The sequence below is a fragment of the Chelonia mydas genome, chromosome 2, assembly GCF_015237465.2.
Source record: "Chelonia mydas isolate rCheMyd1 chromosome 2, rCheMyd1.pri.v2, whole genome shotgun sequence".
Lineage (NCBI taxonomy): Eukaryota > Metazoa > Chordata > Testudines > Cheloniidae > Chelonia > Chelonia mydas.
In genome coordinates, this window is record NC_057850.1 from 186,725,055 (window position 1) to 186,748,529 (window position 23,475).

The window sequence follows — 23,475 nt, forward strand, 5'->3', positions numbered from 1 at the left end:
GTTTTTCCCTTCATTCTCCAGCAGCAAAGAATGAGAATTTAATAATTAAATATAGCTGACAAATAAAAATCATAGATCCCTGGAGACACATATTACATTTACTACCCAAGGTGAGAAGTGCAGAAACAACACTTTTACACATGAAGAGGGAGGTTTGACAGGTAGGAAAATATATTTCTGGGCTGCACATTCTGCCTCTAGTTGGGATTAATTGCCTGGTTATGGATCTGTGTAGAAAATGTTTTTTCCCTTAAATCAAATCAAATTTAAAACTTAATCAACCAGAGAGAAAAATGTAGGTTTTTAAAGGAATCCCTACCGGGTCTTTTCTTAGTTCTTAATTCTTTGCATCTCTGGAACCTCTCTTCTTTAAAACAGCTCTAACTTCCTCTCTGTTTCTGGTCTCTCTATATATGAATATATTATGTATTTACATAGTGGATACAATTTATACACTGCTTTCAGCAGACACTTGTACTAATGAGCAGGGTGAAGTGTTTCCAAAAACAACTTATTTCTATCTGTGAATTATCCATGCAAAGATCTTGATTTTTTTACTAATTTGTTTGTTCAAAATTATTTACAAGGGGGGGGGGGGAAGGGATAGCTCAGTGGTTTGAGCATTGGCCTGCTAACCCCAGGGTTGTGAACTCAATCCTTGAGGGGGCCATTTACAGATCTGGGGCAAAAATTGGGGATTGATCCTGCTTTGAGCAGGGGGTTGGACTAGATGACCTCCTGAGGTCCCTTCCAACCCTGATATTCTATGACAACTAATTTATGTGAATGTATTTCAGCCAGTGAAGTATTCATATGGATGATGATGGTGGCCATGCGAACACATCTGGTATTTATACACATTTGCACAAGAATCTAAAACACCTTCTAGGAACATTCTTACATACAAGATTTTTGCTACCTGAATTCAGGTTTTTTTGTCTGAACTAAACGTTTGCAAACATTTTTTCAGTATTCAACTCTAGTGATGACCCTTAGCTTGTGATTAAAGCTTCACTGTAATCTTATATTGGGAAGTGATAACGAACACATTGCTAATACATCTTGTATTTTACTGAGAACAGTGAGTGTTTTTCAAAAGGTCTTCAGAGGTAAAAGTGCAACTAATAAAATACTCACATACTCCTCCCCACCACAAAACTTACAACAGTCTCAAAGGGTAATTTAAATTCACACACTGACCCTTATTTTTAAATTTGAGCATCTTAAGACTACGTCCATTTTTATGTTCAAATTGGCAATTAAGTATGCAAATGTCCAATATTTTGTGGCAAATGTTGGATCTGCATATCCCGCTAAAGAGCCTACCATTGAAAATTGAGCTTATTATCTGTGGTAGTAAAGTAATAAACAGTTTTTAAGTCCAGCTGTTGCACATGTCTGGAAAAGCATCCTCTACATGCTAGACATGGATTTGTATTCCATAGTAATTTATACATTGCATATAAACAAAATGTGTACACATGGTAACCCTTTGGCAGACATTCTTTGCTACTTACTATAGAACCTTTTCAGACTAGGGGATGGGAGAAGTTTCCAAGTGTCTTTCTTCTAACACATTTACATTGTATGTAAAATCGGAACATTTCTCAAGAGTCAGGAGAATTAATCCACCATGGCTCTTGTAGCAGATGGCTACTTACTTGCACTCAAAATTTTAACAGAATTTTCCAAAATAGTAAGTGGAAGCTGCAAAATCCCACATCTGACTTTAGCTGAGATGTGGTGTAACATGTGTGACGTTCCACTCTATATGATTTTATGAAAGCATGCTGATGAGTGTGAATATAATTTAATTAAAATATGCTTCATGCAAAAGGTCTCTTGTAAGGTATCGTTACAAAGCTTATAATCTACTGAGTGTGGTCATCCTATTTGTATAAATGTATCACTCTCGTATCTAAAACTAGAAATATGAAATATAACTGAGGGCCTACTGTAATTATGCAAAGTGTGGGCCATTAATGGTGGTTTGGAATCTTGATGGCTCCCATCAACCAGGACAGTTAACTGTGGATGGCTCTGTTTACAGGCAGGCCTTCCTGTGAGTCAAGCTGGGAGGAATGAAGGCTTGGGGTCCACAGGACATGTAATCATGTCACCTGAACTGGAATCCATCTTTAACCCAGTGTTTTTCCATTGAGAAGGAGGGGTGGGAACCCAGAGGGACAAAGGATTCCCGCCTTATGCAAAAGATATATAAGTGGAACAGAACAAAGGGGGCAGCCATCATGAGGAATCCCCCAGCTGCCACCTGAGCTGGAACAAGGGCTGTACTGGGGAAAGGATTGTGCCCAGACTAGGAAGATGTCCAGTCTGTGAAAGAAACTTATTGATGCATCTCTAAGGGTGAGATTTTCTGTATTCAGTTTTATTACTGTACTAGACTTAGACTTGCGTGTTTTATTTTATTTTGCTTGGTAATTCACTTTTTTCTGTCTGTTACTACCTGGAACCACTTAAGTCCTACTTTCTGTATTTAATAATCACTTTTTACTTATTAATTAACCCAGAGTATGTATTAATACCTGGGGAGGGGGGCAAACTGTGCATACCTCTCTATCAGTGTTACAGAGGGCGAACAATTTATGAGTTTACCCTGTATAAGCTTTATACAGGGTAAAACGGATTTATTTAGGGTTTGGACCCCATTGGGACCTGGGTATCTGAGTGCTGAAGACAGGAACACTTCTGTAAGCTGCTTTCAGTTAAGCCTACAGCTGTTAGGGGATGTGGTTCAGACCTGGGTCTGGGTCTGCAGCAGGCTAGCAGGTCTGGCTCAAACCAGGCAGGGCACTGAAGTCCTAAGCTGACAGGGCAGGAAAGCAGGAGCAGAAGTACTCTTGGCACATCAGGTGGCAGTCCCAAGGGGGTTTCTGTGATCCAACCAGTCAGAACATGCTCCTGTTTATAAGTCAGTTGGCAGAAGAAAAAAGACATTCAAATTTTTCAGCTATAGTAAAAATGTCCCATCCAAGCTGCAAAATGGCGTGGGGTGTGGGTAGCTTTCTAGATTCTTGCTCTGGGTGTCTTTCCCAAACACATTGGCCTTAATGAGAGGTGCATCAGCTCTGCCAGGTACAGTGGGGAGCAGACTAAATGCTACTGTAATTGCAGAATTGTAGCTACTTGCCCTATTTCCCCTACATTTTACATCCACCAAGCAATGTGGCTTGTACATTTTGAATGCTGTACACGAGCCACAATATTTTGCCGTCTCTCTTCCCATTTTGATGTGATGAAAGGTTGAGCTAGAGATTTAACACAACTGCCACTGAACCTGTTCTCTCAAGTGCAAAGAGAAAGGAACTGTCAAAACACTGGTGGTGGACAAACTATGAAGCATTCTGCCCTCAGGGAAATGCACAGTTTCTATGCAATAGCATCAGTGGTGGCAAAATGCTACAGCTTCTCTTTTTGGGAGGAGGGCACAGTACCAGGTCCTCAAATGCTAGGCTAACCTGATGGGGAGTGAGGGCTAAGAGAGAGAATGAATTACCCTCGACAGACACACTGGTTATTACTTGCAGCTTTCTAAAGCTGTTCACTTTCCCAACCAACCATTTAGTGAAGGCTGTGAAGCCACCCTCACAAATATTTGTGTTTGCTGCACCACGCTCAGGCTATGTCTACACTACAAGCTAGAGGTGTGATTCCTCTCCTCATGTATACATGCTGGCACTAGCTCTCCTTGAGCTGGTGCAAGTATAAATAGCAATTTAGCATGGGATAGTGGCAGAGGATGCATGGCTTAGCTGTGTGGAGTGAAAACCTGCCTGAAACCGGTGGGTATATATAGCTTACCTGCTACTGTGGCTACACTGCTGTTTGTACTCACTCTAGTGTGATGAGAGGCAGTGTGAGTACAGGTATGTGAGCAGGGGAAATCGCACCCCTATCTTATAGTTTATGCATAGCCTATGATTCTTAAACTCATGTCTACTACTGTCTTTGCAGTAAACGTTGCACACTAGATAAGCTATATTCCTTGCAGCACGTCACCATATCCAAATCTAGTCTCAGCCATTCTAGTCAAGCTTTGGTCTTGTATCAAATAGGGTTCGTAATGTACAGTGTGTTTAATCACTGTTAAACAACTTGGACCTGAAATACAGTTGCAAGAAGGATGTGCATTTTGTTCAGTAGGGATAATGTGTCATTTTGCCCTGCAGTAGGGATGCTGTACATGTCATTCGGCATGTATGATGAATCTGATCTTCCTTTGGCCCAGTTTATCACATATTTGGAATTAAGTCCACTCCATCCTTGAACTATTCAGATAGAACGTTTTGTGCTCTGATGTGACCTTGGCTCATTATGCAACCAAAACATGAAGAAACCACATGGACCCAGCTGGGTCCAAAATGACCATGTTTACTAACTATGCATTAACATGCAAGGCCCACTTACAAACATACTGCTGCTCTTGCTGGTTTCTGGTGGCTTCTAAATCAGAATGTAGTGAGTGCCACTAGAAGACTCACAATATTTTAAAGGGATACTACTTTGTACCTGCACTCTCCAAAATCCCTTTCTCCATCTAAATTGCCAAAGACAACTAGCCTTTATTCCTCCATTAACTCAGCCTTCCCTCAGCCCTTCCAATTTAGAAGTTAAGACTACTTGCTAGTTGGTACTGCTCCCATAGCCTGACAGTTCCAGTGAGCAAGATGATTAATGCTGGCAAAAGCCTAAACATGAGTCTGAAACGTAGACAGAAATGGGAAAGACATGGCATTAATTACTATGGCTTGGGACCAGCTGGAGCCGTCACATGGCTCTTATCTGCAGAGTTAACCATGTAGAAAATAGCTCATGCTTCAGGGATTAGGGAGCCTAAGGACTTGAACAGACAATGGAAAACATCTCACATAAGGAACACCCGATTAAAAAAAAAAATAACCAAACTCTAAACCATCTCTCATCTGCCCCCTTCCCAGGTCCAGCCTTCCAAATGATTTCAAGCTCTACACAGACTGCATCTAGAACAATGTCATTAGATAGAATGGATGCACCAAAGCCACTTTTGTCCTTCGTCCCAGCATCATACAGGGCAGCCCAAACTAGCAACATTCAAACTGCCCTGTAAAGTAGAATTTGAAGATTAATGATCCCAAATCATTCCTCCAAGTAACTACAGTCTGCTTGTCTCCTAGCTTTGACTGACTACAGCGAGATGCCAAAATTAGTACAATCTCTTGATAATCCATCAGAATATATTAAGTATCTCCCCTTTTATTTTGTTATTCAAGGTGAATACATGAAGCAAGACTAGAAAAAAATATTTTATATGGAAACCTAGGTTTCAGATTTGATAGTAGTGCTCACATAGCTTTGAATAATAAAAAGCCACCAGGCAATCTACAACAAACTAGAATTTTAATAATTGAGAAGGAGCTTAAAAATAAAGCTAATCAGGTACAATTCCAGAGTTCACCAGTAAGATACAATAAGTTGAAATATGCCAGGTCTGAACACCCCTGGTTGACAGATACAGGCTTATCAGACAGTCTTAATGATTCTGGGTTAAGCCACAAGATCAGCTCTTGGCTCCCTCAAGATAAATCAGTGCACAACATAACCCATGTTATTCTAATTCCTTTCTTATCAGCATAGCTTCCTCTGCTCCTTTTACAGGCTCAGAGCAAAATCCTGGCTTCACTAAAGTCAATGGTAAAACTGCCATCAAGTCCATTGGAGCCAGGATTTTGCCCCCAGTCTGTATTTAGAATGTTATAGTTCTCCAATGCTATACGTTGTTGAATCTTGTAGGTGTGAAGTCTGCCAGTTCCCACTTGCTGCTATTCTTCTCAGCCCCACATTCCAGTACTGCCAACTCCACCCATCAGGAGTCAGACCTGAAAAAAAAAGTCATGAGGAATTTTCTTTTTTTTTTTTTAAATCTGATGATTTTTAAGACACAAAATCAAACAAGTAAATTTTTGAACCTTTTTCTTTGCCTTCTGGTCTGTGAGCCTTCGGGCTATTTTCAAGCTTATCTCTTCTGCCAGGAGGACTAGACATTCCCCCAAACTCCCCTCCCCCTTTTTTAAGCCAAATGCTGAGACCCTCATGCAATCTCTTGATTCCAACAGCAGGGGCTTTAAAAAAAAAAAAGAGAATCACAAGACTTGCAATAAAATCAAAAGAGTTGACAACATGCCGCAGGAGACATTTGGAGTGTTTAGTATTTGGGAGCCAGTCTGGAATTGTAGGGGAAGCACAGTAGCTGGATGCTTCTGCTAAAGTGACGAGTAATATAGTAGCTGCCATTTCAATTGTTCATCTTTAGGTTTAAGTGTTAACCTATTCAGATGTACAGGGCAGTTTATGCCTCTCAGATCTATTCTGCAGATGCAGGAAGACAGTGGTACATCGATTTACACTTGGTACGCATTTGCAGACCTTTCTGCAACCACAAATTCTAGGTAAAAAAAAATAAGTGAAAGCCTAGTTTCTGTAGGAAGTGGGGGAGGGTGGATTCCACGGCAAATTCTACAGTTTTGGAGTCACAGAATACATGGGGCCCTGATTATAACCCCCCTCCCCAAAAACGGTTTGGGAGAGCCGGGGGAGAGAAAAGAAAACTGTTGAGATAGAAAAGCTCCATAAACTTCTGGCACTATTTCAATGACCCCAGTGAGTCTAGTTCTAAGCCTGGATATGGCACACAAATTACACTCCTTGCAGGTGGTGGTTTTTCCGATGATGGATGAAGTTCAAAGCTTGATTCTCTGTTACTCTGCACCTTATATAGTCATTTACAACAATGCACAGTGAGTGTAAAAGTGCTACTAGATCAGAACAGAAAATCAGACCCCAGTTGACCATGTTGAATCTTTTAGATCTATCAGCTGCTTCTGAAACGGATGACCACATGATGTTGAGGATATCCCTGTGGACCTTATCTGGCCCAAAGAATGTTAAATTAAAGCCCATTACTGCGTTTGCTGAAAACTGAATAATCACCCAGCATATCCCTCAGCCCGTGCTGCTTCCTGCAGCCCCCATTGGCCTGGAGCGGCAAACCGCAGCCAGTGGGAGCCACGATTGGCCGAACCTGTGGACACGGCAGGTAAACAAACTGGCCCAGCCTGCCAGGGGGCTTACCTGGGCGGGCCGCGGGCCAAAGGTTGCCCATCCCTGGTCTACAGCCTTGTAAGCCCTACTGATGAACACAAACTAGCTGCCACGTTTATCTACAGAATCTCTGCACATCCCCATTATTCATAGATTGTAAGGGTCAGAAGGGACCATTGCAGTAGTCTAGTCTGACTTCCAGAATAAACAATGCCATAGGACTTCCCGGATATTAATTCCTTTTTAAACTAGAGCTTATCTACAGCAACTCAATATTTTGTAAAGCTGCAATGCACCTAGAGAATGAAAGATGATATCAACAACCAAAACAAATTCTATTGGTCAGTGTCCCTTAAAATATCCAGCTGTAAATCTACAAGCATGGGTTACTAATGGAGCATCCTGGTGGTGACAAGCTTCAGTACTACACGGGAAACCCCCAGTGCTCATCTCTGGCTGCCTACACCTAGGGTTCTCAAAACTTCATTGCACCATGACACCCTTATGACAATAAAAATTACCTCACAACCCCAGGAGGGGGACCGAAACCTGAGCCCCTCCATCCCAGGCAGGGGTCCAAATCCCAAGGGCTTCAGCCCCAGGTAGGGGGCCTGTAACCTGAGCCCCACCACCCAGGACTGAAGCCCTGGGGCATCTGCTTTGGCCCCAGGCAGTGGGGTTCGGGCTTTGGCCCTGGGCCCCAGCAAGTCTAAGTCAGCCCTGGTGACCCCATTAAAATGGAGTTGTGACCCACTTTGGGATCCTGACTGACACTTTGAGAACCGCTGTCCCAGACCAATGTGGGGGTGGGTGGGTGGGGGGAAGTGCTGTACTCTCCTTGGGAGAAAGGAGAGCCTTGCAATTTTCAGCAACAACCACACAAGAGGATTAAGGAGTTTTGTGATTGAGGTTTTCCCCAGTCCAGACACTAGAGGGTGGGCTGTAGGGAAAAGAAACTTTAGGAAATGTAAACTGCAATTGTAGCTAGGCTAGTAAAAAAAGACTCCATTTAAATTCTTTTCAACAAAAAAATTAGGATTTCGAGTAAAGGAAATGTTGTGCAAAACAGGTCACTGCTTTTTAGAAAAAATAATTTCTTGTGGGGGGAGGAAATGAATGTTTGAGAACTGAAATATGTTGGCTGAAAACCAAAATGTTTAATTTCAGATATGCTGCCGCAATGCTGCATGGGAGTTGTAGATTAGTTGTCTCAATGTCCTCTTTCTGCTTTATGGGCCAGGCTCCCCAGCCAGTCTACAGCTCCCATGATGCACCAGGGCCAGGGGCTCCCATGTTGCATTGCCTCTCCTCATCAAGGTGTAGTCTAGCCAAGGAGGAGGAAGGGAGCAGGAGCATGAGGCACCTGAACTGCAACGCCCATGAAGCACTGCAGTGGCATTTCTGAATCGCTCCTTTGGTTTTGAGATGAAATATTTCACTTTTCCTCTTTTTGTCTAAAGAATCTAACCTACCACGGAGATAACATGCTTTTAAATTATACACAGCAGAGCATTCTGTTAGGATGAACCAATCTTGCATGGTTGGCAGACAAAGCATCTTCCCACTCCATCTCCTACCAAAACAAAAAAGAATTTAGGCCTCGGGGGGTGGGGGGAGGAGGGAATACTTATTTCAATATCAAAAGAAAACAGATAGTAAAAGTTATCTGTAAAATATAGACGCATATGAGACGCAGGTCTCCTTTCTCATATTAAGGCTATTTCCTCTTGCATCCCTAGTGTGGCATATGCACTCAGTCTCACGGCACCATTCTTGCATTAGGACATACAAAGCAACACTTGAACGAGCAAGCAGTGCTGTCAGAGGCTCCTCGATTTAAATCAGAAATGAGTATGTTTTTCAGGGCATATTTCTCTCCTATGGAGCCCATCCAAAATTTCCTTCCTATAAAAGCGAAAAAGCAAGTGGATTCTTTAAAGGAGCCAATAAAAAGGTAAGTTCGTAGGTAGGATACATCCTTTAATACTGAAGAGAGGGCAGATCAGGAAGATTGCCTCTACAAATGCCAAATCTTAAAAATGGAAGCTTCCTGTGTGCCCGTTCAAATGGTGGGATTGAATTCACAATATTGTACTGGTCTGTGATCAAAAAAAAAAAAAAAGACGACGACAACACATCCCAGATGGCAACGTTCCATCTACCCTCCTTCTTTCCCGTCCCCTTTTCAGTAAGAATCCCATAAAAAACAGACATTTCATTAAGCTTTTGCGGGAAGTCTGCCAATCCCCCTACCCTGCTAGGCAGTTTGAACAGCAGCCTCATCCACTATTTTCTAATCCAGATCTGTTACATATTGTCACTAACAAGACATGCACAGCACTAGGACATCTTGTAAAGTGCTTGCAGCGTAATTACAGAAGGTCTTTCTTTGAGCCATAAATCTAAAATCTTGGCTAGGAAAATAAAATCTAATATTAAAAGCTTTATCAAGCAAGGAGCAGGGATGTCTCTAACCAGAAGATGACTATGAAGGCGTCAAAGATACATTGCCAGTGCCAATCCGCTCAGCATGACTGCTCGGCGCTTATATAAGGCGCCATCATTTTGGGGGTTGCTCTGCACATGCTCCCTTTCAGGGATCAGAGTTCTTAATATTACTGCAGTGATGGGCACATTAGCAACAGGAAAATGTGAAAAGGATGTTCCACTGCAGTGCATGGAAAGTAGTGTGGTAATAAAATGTACACGTAACAAAATCAGAAAGAGGCAACTCTGATTAGTGATTGATTGTATTGTGGTGGTGTCTAGGGATCCCAGTCATAGACCAGGAGCCCATTGTGCCAGCCACTAGTACAAAACACAGAACACTACGTGAGGAAAGATTTCCTTTAGAGAAGGGCCTGAATCAAAACCCCAGCTCAAAACCACTCTGGGCCAGATGCTGCCACCCTTACCCCCATTGAGAAGCGCCTCACTTCATGAATAGTCCCATGGAAACCCAGGGGACTATTGGGATGCAAGGAACTATTGAGCAAGGGCAAAGGAGGCAGAATCTGACTGCACAAGTGGCAGGGTTGGGGGAATGTTGAAATCGAAATAAAAATTCTCTTTGGTTTTCATTCAACATTTTTAAAAGCACCTTGGGTTAAAATGTCCGTATCAACAACTGAATTAGACTTCTGCTGTTGTGTGAATAGCTACTCATAAAAATAAATGAGGAACTGACAGGTTTTATTATTACTTAAGGAGCAGTAGAAACTAATTCATCATGGAAGTGCTGTGAATATTCCTCCTATCAAGGCCCTCAGTTCTCTGCAGCAACATGTGTGTCAAATTCTAGTGCAATCTGTAGGAATAGAGGGAGAGGCACACTACCAATTACCCCCTCCAACTCCTGCAGCTGAGCCCCAGATCCTGAGCTGGTTACAACAGCCACATAACTGCCTACAGTTAATCCAAGTCATCTTCAGACTGGCCACTTTACATATTCTCTGCTAATTTCAAGTATCTGTTGTATCTTTCATCTGACCTGCCTTATTTGCCTATTCCAGATTGGTGACTGAGCCAGGATATTACCAAAAAGAGAGTGCTTGGGAACAGGCAAATGTACTATTGAACCCAAGACATGGAGGAACCCAAGACATGGAGAAACCCTCCTGGGTACCCTTTGCAAATGACTTCTCACAGAAGCATTCATTTTCTAAGGTGATAGAGCTATCCTATCTTGTTACAGTGCTCTTATGAGGAAGCGTAAGATATGGGGAACTCTTTCCACTTGACAGACTTCCAGGTGAGTGATGCTTTTACAACACCTTCTGACCTGGAAAATGCTCACATGTTCTATTAATCCAATATCCACTCTACGTGGGTATGTGGTAACACCTCAGATGAAAAAATACTGTGTACCAATGACCAGCAGCTGAAAGAAAAGAAAACCACAGTGCACACTAGGCCTAACTACATGACCACCCATGAAAAGCTATATTTTGAGAAAGCTACAGTCGGAGATGGTTGTTTGGGGCACAGGCAAGAGTTTATTCCAGATGACCATTGTACAATAGGGACAACCCAGCACAGATTCTGTAAGGAAAATCATGCCTTTCTAATCTACTGATATTCTTTGAACAGGATACCTATATAACAGAAAAAAGGAGAAACACTGGATATAAATTTATCTGGCTTTTCAAAAGGCCTTTGCCAAAGTCCTACACAAGCAGCTATTAAGGAAAGAAAGAAAATAAATGGTCAAATTTTCAGCATGGCTAAAGGTCAATAAGGCTTGCCTCAATGTTTCGTGTCAGGACCAGTTTTGTTTAAAATATTTATATTAAAACCAATATATTTACACACACACTCACTCACTCGGACATATATATTTATATCAGTGTAGTTTAGTCAATACTATAGAAAGCTCTGAGGGACTTCAAACAAAATTCAATGGCATGTGCAAAGCAACACCCATGGCAAGCAATAAATTTGAATAATCTGAACCACTCAGACACTTTGCTAAATTAGCCATAAACTCAGGAAGACGACAATTGTGGAAAGCTCAGTGAAAGCCTCTGGCTCAATCTGAGGCAGCAATTGAAAAAAGCAAACAAAAGTTTGGGAGCATATGGGATAGGAAAGGAAACAACACTGACAATATCACATTGCCATTATATGAGTCAATGGAGTGCCCCCATCTGGAGTACCGTTCTGGTCACCCTAGCTCAAAAATGATACAGAAGAAACTGGGGTTTAGAGATAGGTGACAAATGATCAGAGGCATAGGAAGCCTTCATAGATACTAAGGTCAGAAGGGACCATTATGATCATCTAGTCTGACCTCCTGCACAACGCAGGCCACAGAATTTCACCCACCCACTCCTGCGAAAAACCTCTCACCTATGTCTGAGCTATTGAAGTCCTCAAATCATGGTTTAAAGACTTCAAGGAGCAGAGAATCCTCCAGCAAGTGACCCGTGCCCCATGCTACAGAGGAAGGCGAAAAATCTCCAGGGCCTCTTCCAATCTGCCCTGGAGGAAAATTCCCTCCCGACCCCAAATATGGCAATCAGCTAAACCCTGAGCATATGGGCAAGATTCACCTGCCAGATACTACAGAAAATTCTTTCCTGGGTAACTCAGATCCCACCCCATTTAACATCCCATCACAGGCCATATGAAGAGACTGAAACAAGTGGGACTGTCCTTCAGAAAGGTGAAAAAGAGGAGGAGATACAATAATGAATGTTAAAGAGAGGGGAAATCCAACACTTCTAGTTATCTATTCAGATAATGCAAGGACAAGGGGATATTCAATTATACTGAAAAGCAACAAATTTAAAAATGACAGAAAACAGACTACTCAATTTATCTGGCTTTTGAATGTGCAATAATTAATTTAGTAGTAAGCACTTCTGGTAGAGACAACTGAAGATGGTAAAGACAAAGGGCCAGATGCTCAGCTGGTATAAATTTGCATAGATTAATTGACTTGAATAGAGCCACACTAATTTGCCCCTGCTGAGAATCTAGCCCAAACTCCATTACAAGACATTTTGGAGGAGGTGACTTATCTCACTGACATAAGGATGCCTGATACACACAGAGCTGGCAATGCTTTTCATACCACCCACAGCCCAGATGGATTATCAGTCATTACATTGAAAGTATTTCCAAGAGTGCTTCTATCCCAGATCCACCAGGGAAAAATTAAATGTTCTTTTATCCCATAAACTTATAAAATCTCACAATGCACAAACCTACCAGAAGCAAAAATATTTTAGAAATAAAACCTGCTATTTATATAGCTCAACAGCTGAGTGTTAACAGTAATTTAAAAATCCTTCAAAATCCTCATGTTTGTTATAAATTAAATAATTGTGTTTATATAGAGTCTCTCATTTGAAGATATCAAAAGGCTTTATAAAGCTGGGAATGTGTCATTCTCCCCATTTCACAAGTGGGATAAATTCAAGCAGACAGGTTAAGCTCTCCGGCCCTGAACCTGCAGATCCCAACTGAATTCAATAGGACTGTGCACAGGTCCAGGGGGTCCACTCATAAAACACAGCAAGCAGGTTTGGGCCATATTATATACACATATACACACACACTTTTTTTTTTTTCCCTTTTTCTTTTTTTAAAACTGTCCCCTATATTTGCTTGCCCAGCTCGAGACCCCAAAGCCCAATTTTCAAGGGTGCGGAGCACCAGCTGTTCTAGTTGACATTAGCTGGGGTTGGGGGTTTTGAGCATCTCCAAAAAATCAGGCAGTAAGTGGCTCAAATTGGGTGTCAACAATAAAATTCGTGAAAACTTTTGAAAATGTATGCCTTTGTGGTGTGTTCAAGATGACAGAAGTCAGTGAGTGCGAGACTCAGGGGCAGAACCTGGGCTCCCGACTCAAAGGACCCAGTTGCAACCAGATATCATTGCCTCGAGAGTGACAGAGCTGGATTCTCCAGTCTGTTCTGGCCTTTTTGCATCATTCTGCTTGTGGAAGTGAGTTCCCTGCTAGCATAAAGCTGCTGTAGGTGATGGAGCTGGCTCCTGTATTCAGCCGCTGCATTCCCACCTTGGTATAGGGAGCGGGCATGCTGTGGAGAGTGTGTGTACCTCAACTATGCCAATTAGCTACTGACATAAGGTCCCTTTCAATTCTTCTCATGTATTCAGTTGCTGCTTTGGAGATCCTTAAAACAGTTCCTCTTCATTAATTTTTGCAGTATTTGTGTAGTTCCTCTTTGACAGTCATCGTGTGTGTCTGGTAACACGGTAATAAGAGCATTTTAAAGTGTCAGAATATGCAAATGGAAGTATCAAAAAATGTGAACTTGAATCTTTCTTACTGAAGTGAGATGTTCTGGCACAATTCACTAACATCATAGATACTTTAACCCAGTAACTGCTAGAGTCATGCTGATCAACCTCTACCTAATCTTGCAATAAGAATTTACCTTTTAACTTTTTAAAAAAAATCTAGGGGTTATCTCCATTAATTTCCTCCCACAAGAATAGTTTGATGGATGTTCTCCAGGGTGCAGAAGGATCTTGCTATTTCAGCAGCTTTGTGCCATGACTGTGGAGCTCTGCTTTCTAATACCAGTACGGTCACCATCTTGTTAATTTGCATGCCAGCTTATGCAAATTCCCCACACATCATATTTACAGCTCCCCGATTTTCAATGCCTGGGAGCAAGCAGCATGGCCCCTTCAGGGGAGAGATTCCCAGTCTGAAATTTGCTTTCCCCTTTGGTCCAATAAATAAAGCTAGTCAAAATTTTGACATAAAATTACACACACCCCCAATTTGGCTACCACCTGTGCGGCCAAAGCCCCAGTTTAAGTTTTGTAAACACTGCAAATCCCATTTGGATAGTCAGGCTTTTGCTTGAAATTGCTTGGTGAGGAAAGGTACCTCTTAGGATGGCCCTGACTATTGATTGGGGACATTGCCATTACTTTTGGTCTGGCTTGGGTTGAAAGGATGGAGTTTATAAACAAACACTTTGTTTTACAACTCTGACCAGACTAGCTGCTCCATAGTGCCAGTGGCATTTATTTCTCCAGTTTGATTGTAAGGCACCCTCAAAAAGCTCTTGCTAGTGCATACCCCTATTCAGGGCCCCTCTCCAATCCATGAATAAGACAACTTCCAAAGAGTAGGCCTGAAATTCTGGCCTATGTGTCAGTTTATATGCAGATATATGGTATTTTGTAGGGACTAACGGCTACTGGAGTACAGGTCACCCCAATGTACATACTTCAAAAGGGAGAGAGGGGGTGTGTGTGTGTGCGCGCACACACACACCCCGCCCCCCCCCACTCCTTCCTAGTCTCATATTACCTGTAGAAATGTAGAGAATGAAGTGATTAAAGCTCATTTGCAGAGCAGGTCAACATTTTTTGGATGAAAATTTTCATTTAAAATTGCTTTTGTTCAAAATGAAAAAAATTGTTCATTTTCAACATTTGTGGGTATGTTTCATATTAGTGTTTGCTTCTTTTCCATTCTTCCCCTCTGCTCCCAGTCATTTTCAAAAATCCAAAAGTGACTGGAAAAAAAAAATGAAAAAAAAAATCAAAATCAACTTTGAAAGAAAAATAGAGGTTTATTTTTAACCCTACAAAATGAAAACCTGGATATCACAATTATTTTTCCAGTGTTTTGACAAGTTCTAGTCATTCTGAAGACATAAAATTTGCCACAGATTGCTAGTCCATGAGTCTAGTTTTACCAAGGGGATGCTATCCAGCATTTTGGGGGTGGGGAGGAAGGGGAATATATGTGCGGTAGCTACACAGAGAAGCCAAAAGAATGAATAGGTTTGTAGGCCCAATTAAAAAAAAAAAAAAGCACAATAAATCTGCTACAAAATATAGCAACTCGTATTTGATGGTAGATGCAGGCCTGATCAGATTAGGTTTACCCTTCTATATTTTCAACTTGACAGCTAATGGTGCTAGGGTAAGCTACAATAGAGTTTTATTGGCAGTGCAATACAGCTAGTTGCTGGTACAACTAAATAGTAGCTGGCCACCAACTCACTCCCCCAGCACGGCATCTGTCCAAAGGGTTCAGCAGGCTTTCCTTCAGAGGAGAATAGGAGTTTCGGCCTCTCAGTGGAATCTGAATGTCATCAATATAAAAGTATCATTCACCCAAGACCAATATCACAGGTCTTGATTTATAGCCTGATGGTCTGCCTTCATCCCGTATGCCACTGTGGGAGCAATCTAAGTCACGTAACTATAAATCACCTAAACTCTAAATGGTAGCTTATGTGTTTCTTACACAGAGCAAGAATATCAAAAGCCATTCAATGAACACAGCTAACCACACACTAGGATTAAGAACAGCTCAAATGATTTCATTCAATAAATATAATCAAATAATACAGAAATATTAAACTTTAAATGTTAATACTTTCCAATATACCAGGTCCCTGGAAAGCTGCTGTTAGTCAGTGTCATACCAATAAGAACTCTAGTAATTTCCTCAAACACAGATTCCAGCTGCCAATCACCCCAAAAGCATTCAGTCAAGTTGCCCTGGGATTGGTCCCTCCCTTCATGAACAATTCTGGCTTGCCTTGAGAGAGCTCGGTTTTTTTCCATTCCTTACCTTGTGCAACTGCTTCAAATCCTCTCAGGTTCTTCAGAGAGCTCTCCACTGCAGCGACTGTTTTCCCAATCATGTTGAGCAAAAGATGACTGCATTGCTCTTCTTTATGGAAAGGCCCCGCTAGACATGCTTCATTCACAGGTCTCCATCTCCAACCAGGTATAAATTCTGGTAACTAGTTTGGGTAACATACGCTTCCCAGAAAATTCGCTTCAGGTCAGATTACAGAAAAAGCAGGACATTTCATTACAGGATGGAATTTTCAAAAGCATACAAATAACTTGTGAACACAAGCTCCATTAAAAGAAGAAAAAAAATCATCACTGGAACGTCACCTAAGTCACTTGTGTGTTTTTGAAAATCCCACCCATAAACAACAATATTGCCACTTCAGTCCCTTTTCACATGCAATCTGATAAATATTCCATTCCATTTTCCTCCACCCAATTCTTCCTGGGAGAGTGGAAGACAAGGAGGCCCTGTGCTCCTAGCATTTACATCAATTAAAATAAAAATATTTCTTTATCATATCCTAGACCAGCGGTTCTCAAACCATGCGTCAGGACTCCAAAGTGAGTCGCAATCATTTTAATGGGGTCACCAAGGCTGGCATGACACTTGCTGGGGCTGAAGCCTGAGCCCCACCCCCCGCAGGGCCAAAGCCAAAGCCCAAAGGCTTCAGTCCCGGATGGCAGGGCTCAGGTTACACGCCTCCTGCCTGGGGCGGACATTCTTGGGCTTCAGCTTTTGCCCCTCCCTGCCCAGGGCAGCGAAGCTCGGGTGGGCTAAGGCTTTAGATTCCCCCCTCCTGGGGTCGTGTAGTAATTTTTGTTGTCAGAAGGGGGTTGTGGTGCAATGAAGTTTGAGAAACCTGTCCCAGACAATTAGGCATTGTAAATGTATTCAAGCTAGCTAAAGGCCTTTTCTAAGATGGCTTGAGAATCTGCTTTTAGTGTTTTGTACTGTCAAGAGAGCATCTGGGATTTAAACTCCTTCCATTCCTCATGCTCCCGGACAGCAGTGTCTACACTTACTGGCAGAGTGCTCTTCCATCGACTGCGGTACTCCAGCTCTCCAAGAAGAGTAAGGTAAGTCAGCGGGACAGCATCTCGTGTAGACGCCGTGGTAAGTTGACCTAAGTTACGTCGACTTCAGTTACATTATCCACATAACTAAAGTAGCGTAACTTAGGTTGACTTACTGTGATAGTATAGTCAAGGCTTGAGAGTGCCACAGAGGCAATACTGTTCGTGTGTGCGTGTGCGCACGAGGGAGCGACGTTGCCATGTAGTGGCAGCCTACTAGGGACTTACCACTGCTCCTACTACTTTTTGAAAGGAGCTCCCTTTGGCTGAATTGGTAGACGCCTATGGTTTGGAACGAAAGCGCCTATGCATGTTAGGGATCCAGACAGTTACTGCTTATGTAGCATGCAAATTCATTACAAGGCATTGCTATTAAATGCAAAGCAATCCTTTTGGCTTAATTAAGAAGCAGCATTGACAGAATCAAGCCCCATCAAGTTCTCTTCAGCCTGAAAGATGGAGGCTGTGTCATAAGCCATCAAGGACAATGGGAAGTAAATCAGATGGATTTTGGGCGACAGAAGAGAAAATGGAGTGGAACCTCAGAGCTTCGGTGGAAATGCCAAAAAAAAAAAAAAAAAAAAAAGCAAACCCAACAAAAACAATCAACTACAGAGGCAAGGCTAAAACTCCACGCCAGATCTTCAGCTGGCATAAATCAGCATAGCACCATTGCAGTCAATGGAGCTTTGCTGAATTGCAACAGCTATGGATCAGAGTCTGGGCCTTGACATTGAATGGATTCATTGCAACCTGGTAGACACAAGGTGAGCTCAGGATGGGATAGTGAAGCCCTATTGCAGACATTCTTGTATTGGGGTGAGGGCTAGTAAGATCTCTACAGTTACAATCAAGAGGTCTGTAGTTTAGCTTCCCTTCTTTTACACTTTAGTAGTGAGAGAAAAAAAAACGTTTACCCTTTGCGTTCATTACTATCTTATATAAATATGCACCACACCGGTGGGGGAACTAGCACCTGAACATACACATTTTTTGCAAAGCACAGAATCAAGTTCAAGGTCAGAAAGGACCGTCATCGAGTCTGACCCCCTGTATATTACCTGGACCCACAAACTAAACCCAACATGTTTGATCTTCTGGGAAAAGGTGCTTGCATAATTTATCGCCTTACATTTGTATAAGTGTTAAGTCAATAGAATGTAATGGTTCAAAAAATTAGGTCCATATCTACTGTAAGCAGTCTTTTTTTTTTTTTTTTTTTTTACAGACAATTATGTTTAGAGACATTAGGATGCCACTGTGGATATGTGAAGACAGTAAGTTAATGTGATGTAACCAATTTGCAAATGTTAGGAAGTTAGCTACAATAGAAAACTAATTAAATTAAAAGGGTTTGTCCACATTTGGGTGAAGGGGTGGCAAAATGGCACTCTAAAAATGAATCTGTTTCAAAAAGTGCAGCTAAGCAACACGCACACACGTAGATGTATGTGTGTCACATCAGCAGAGTTTGTTATCAGAACACAGAGCTTTTTTTCTGAATACTTGTAAGAACAAATTCAAAGTTCAGCCTTTTGAAGGCCCATTTCAGATGGAGACCTTGCAGATCTAGGGGCCAGAAACAGCCACCATTACGATGCGTAGTACCTGACTCATCAAGTAGTTCATCTAGTCCTAGGAACATACAAGATGATAGAAATATCAATAGTCCCCTTTAAACTATATCATTCATCCAGGGTGATAGAACTGTGAAGCAAATGTGACTTCATCATAAAACCCCCCCATGCTTGAAAACAAAACCAAACGTAATGGAAATGCATTCACAGAATACGTGCCAGCCTCAACACCTACTTTTGTACATCATTTTATTTGTTTTCCAGCCCTCCTTTTATTCCACACATTTTTAGTATTTCAAAACCCATATCATAATCTTGCCTGAAGACTCATCTCTCAGGTGGTATCCCATTAATGGATTGAGATCCATTCCACTACACAGCTGCTTGTGCAGAACTGGAAAGAAGCACTTCCCAGTTTCTTTAACCTTAGTTATAAATTAAATTCTTCAAGTACCTTACCCAATAAGACATTAACTACAGTATAGGTCAAATCCCCTTGATTTCTCTGCAGCAGGCTAATTTACACCCCCAGAGGTCTGACCCTACATGGTTTTACAAAAGCAACATAATTAAGGGCTCAATCCTGGAAATACTCATTTGAATAACTGCAGGATAGAGCCTTAGCTGACCCTTTCCAGAGCCCCAGAAATCCATCAAATTAAGAGGATAAAACCATAGCACCAGATCCTGGTCACACTGAGCCACAGTGTAAATCTTTAATAACTCCACTGACCACCAGAACCAGAAGTGGGTGGGGATGGGGGGCAAGGGGCCCTGGCCTCCCCAAACTGCAAGCCTCAGGAAGGTGCACAGCGGCGCTGGCAGGGACTGTGCTTCGCAGCGGGGGAGTTGCTCACAGTGCTGCAGGGGCCAGACGGCGGCTGGTGGGAAGGGCAGAAGGAGGATGGGCTGTGCAGCTGGTTCCCAGCAAGCTAAGTGCAGCTGCTGGAGAGTAGGAGACAGACTGCACCAGGTGCCAGTGTGCAGGGGGCACTGCAAGAAGGGAGCGCAGGATGGGAGAAGGGACACTGGAATCCACTTTGCCCTTGCCCGCCCCTCCCCCCCCCCCTTCTACAAAAGGTTCCGATGCCCTTGCCACTGAGTTCAGTGGAGTTCTTCTGGACTTCGGCATAACCAAGATCAGAATCTGGCCCATAGCACACAATTTCTCTTCAGTATAATAGAGTGACACGTGTCCTAGTGATTACCTGCTAACTGTAGTCTTGTCTACTAACAGCCAGTAAAATCTCTGATCCCATAAGGGAGCTCACCTATTAATCAGAGTTAAGCAACTACCTGTTAAAGTGTCCATAGAATTATTAGTCCCTTGGTGGCTGTTATGAACAGGGTTATACTGTATTTCAGGAAACAAAAGGTTTATGTAAAGTATTTAGTTGAGGTAAACTGTCCCCACCACCCTCCCTCCTCCATTCCCCACCCATCCTACAGAACCGTATACAAGCCTACAGCTTCCAAAACGCAAACAGACCTTAAAACATAGTAATTACTGCTTGCACTACCCACCCACACTCAGCTGTTTTACCCATCGCATTCCTTTTCATCTTCCATCTGTTGCGCCTCCCTTTTAACAGCTTTATGTGTTGCTACTGGGGTAGAGTAAAACCAGATTTTAAAACAGCATTGATGCTGCAGTCCTATTCTGCTCAGCCAAAATATGGTGGGGGTGGGAGTGGGGGAAGAACAGAGAGAGAAAGAGAGCGTGAGCGAGCTACCCACACGTACATTTCACCATGATCTTGGATAATTCTTACAAAACAATCATTTTGACAGATACGAAGAGGAAAGAACTCTTGAAGAGGCTTACAATAATTTAATGAATACTCTTGTACCAAACCCTGTACCTGGGTTACACATACAGCTTTTAAAAAGAAGTTACAATGGCGAATGACGACGACAATTGTCCATATAGCCATATAATTAATTGTAGTTTAATGCTGCACTTAAATATTCACTGCACAACAGAAAGTCAAATCACTACCAAATTACACGCGATTCACTTCCATTCTGCTTTTCAATTACAGGTATTCAGGTTGCAATTTCATTTCTGGAGGTTACTTTCAGGAACAGACAGCTCTTACACCAAATGGAAATAAATGCCACCTAGAGCACACACACATTAAATGCATAAAATGGGCACTTAGGAATTGGCATGGTCTGGTCCTCTTCAGCCCTCTTAAAAAAAAAAAAAAAAAAAAACACTACAGGACAACAGGTTTTTAAAACCACTGATGTGGTGGGGTGCATGGCAGGACTCGACACATGAGAGAGAGTGGGTTACGTACTACACAAGAGTACATCTGCGAAAGGTCCAAGGAGATTTTTGTTGAAGATGCAGCGGATCCACACCAGATATATTGTGAATGGCTTAATGTTTTCTGAAAAGGTGTGATTCTGGTGTGACAAAATATAAGGCATGTAAGTGTTTTCACCTTGCTCCTGTATCCACACTTCATATTTCACCTCTCTGACCTTCAGATACTTAAGGTTCCAGGGGATCTGCCAAGACACAGAGAGCTTCGCTTCACTAGTACCTTGGACAGAGGCTTGACACTTAGCATCCCTGACCTTGCCAGGATACAGACCACTAGTCCACTTCTGCTTCTTGGGTCCAGGCTTTGATTTCACAGTTTGCCTGATCACTTGGATAAGGGAAGGGATGTCGACTTTTGTATCCTGGTAGACACGGAAAAGCCATTCCGGGTTCCGACAACAGAGGTGCCGTGGAACCTCCTTGCTTTTTATGATGCGTTCCTGCTCTGCCTTGTCTAAGTGAGCAATTCCTCCCTGGTCCCATGGCCTGTCAGGAAAGGTTACAGTGTTTTCCCTATCAGTGTTCTGCCAGGTAATGTACTGGAGATCCATGCCAGGGAGCGTTGACAGTGTTTTGTACGGGGTGTAGTGTTCGGGGTTGATTGCATAGGGAAAGAGCTCCACGACTGTGGCCCCTCTTGGCAGGAAGAGAGACATCACTAATTGGGCTCCGTGCATGCTGACCAGCATGGATGCATTGCTGATCAGACGTACAATGTGAGAAAATGAATGGTCCTCTATGGAGACTGTAATGGTTTTCATCTGAAACTCCTGGGCAAGTGCCAAAATTAGTTCTGCCTCATTTAGGATAAGTCTGTTGATTGTTCGACTGAATACTACAATATATTCCTCACTGGCACTTTCTTCCAAGCTGACATTCAGCTTCTCCATCATGAACTTGGTGAAATGCCTGATCTCATTGCCAGAAACCAAGATGTTTGCCTTTGGTCCTTGTGGCTGAACAAATCCATATTGGTACCATGTGGTGATTTTGGACAGCCCTACATAAGATTTGGTAAAACAAAGGAGCCTGCCCAGGGTTTTAAGCTGCTCTCTGAGGAGTGGCTGTTTATTACTCAGTAACTTGTAGAGATCGAAGTGCAGGCCTTCACTCCACCCCTCCATGAAGAAGAGTCGTGACTCCAGATCCAAGTCTGGGAACTGCTGCATGGTGTAGAAGATCGGGAGGAGGTCGTCGTGGAAGACGTGCATCAAGTTGTCTGGGTTGAATCGGTTGGTGATGAGCGCCACATCAGGCACAAAGACTGGCTTTGGCATGAATTTCAACGCAGCAGCTGGCAGTTCCACGAAGTTGAAGTACTGGGTGTTGTGGTCCTCCACTGAGGAGAGATCAAGCAAGGCAGGCTGGAATCTCCTGGAGCCAAGGTTGGGAAGCATAACTGACGCGTTGCTGTGAAAGAAGACAAACTCCTCTGCCTCAGTGGAGTAACAGAGGGACTCAAAGCGGCAGATGCGATCCGTGTGCATCCTGCCTGTGCACACCATCCTGGTACCGTCCTCCACCAGGGCCTGAAGAGCCGCATGGTAGTCAATCTGGACCTGAGAGAGTTCCTGGGACTGGCGAGTGAGGACCAGCTCTTCTTCAAGCACGAAGACGTGCTCTCGCAGCTTGATGTATTTCCAAAGCACAGCTGCAAGGGCAGACACTAGCAGGGCATTAAACACCGCTGCTATGTTCATTCTGTAGCTAGATCCTACCAAGACGACAGGTGGGGAACACAATGGAAAGAGCCAACATCATTAATCCTCTTTGACATGGTGACAGCAAAGCCCTGCGGAAAACAAAACAAAAGAAAGAAGCCATTGAAATCTTTTTTTTTTTTTTTTTAATTTGTCAGCATCCCCCTCCCCTCCCCCGCCCCAGGAAATGGGAGAGAGGTGAAGGTAAGATACTGTCCAAAACTGAACTCAAAGGGGGGGGGGGGGATTTTGAGAAGCTATGAAAAGCAGCTTCCCCTCTTCTCTTATAGTTTCTACCATTTAAGTAAAATAAATGGTAAGATGAATTTTGTGCATATGCATTAGGCAATCTAAGCAATTATTTTCATTAGGAATATGCTTCAAACCTAACTTTCTCAAGCTATTTATAATAGGGTAGTTCAGTAGAGAGGACAAATGGCCCAGTGTTTAGAGCACTAGCCTGGAGCTTGAGAGACTTGGGTTCAGTTCTCTGCTTTGCCATGGCCTTCCTCTGTGGTCTTGGGCACGTCACTTGGGACCTTTTAAAAAGGCTTTTAGGTGAAGGGAGCTGATTTCACAGCAGACTCTACAAGCCCACGAGAAGTGACTC

General features: G+C 42.7%; 1 protein-coding gene across 16 annotated transcripts in view; it reads right to left on the minus strand.

The window, feature by feature from the left end:
* Positions 1-5,380: 5,380 nt before the first annotated feature.
* Positions 5,381-23,475, minus strand: part of POMGNT2 (protein O-linked mannose N-acetylglucosaminyltransferase 2 (beta 1,4-)) — a 62,151-nt gene continuing 44,056 nt past the window's right edge. For 13 of the 16 annotated variants that reach the window (XM_043540866.1, XM_043540863.1, XM_037890349.2 and 10 more), the window contains one exon: positions 20,650-22,957. In XM_043540866.1, the coding sequence (XP_043396801.1) occupies positions 21,129-22,865 (1,737 nt within the window). In that variant the 5' untranslated portion in view covers positions 22,866-22,957 and the 3' untranslated portion in view covers positions 20,650-21,128. Of the gene's footprint in view, positions 5,877-12,169; positions 15,102-16,171; positions 16,382-20,649; positions 22,958-23,475 lie in introns of those variants that run through there. The other 3 variants (XR_006288937.1, XR_006288936.1, XR_006288935.1) reach the window with 3 other exon arrangements.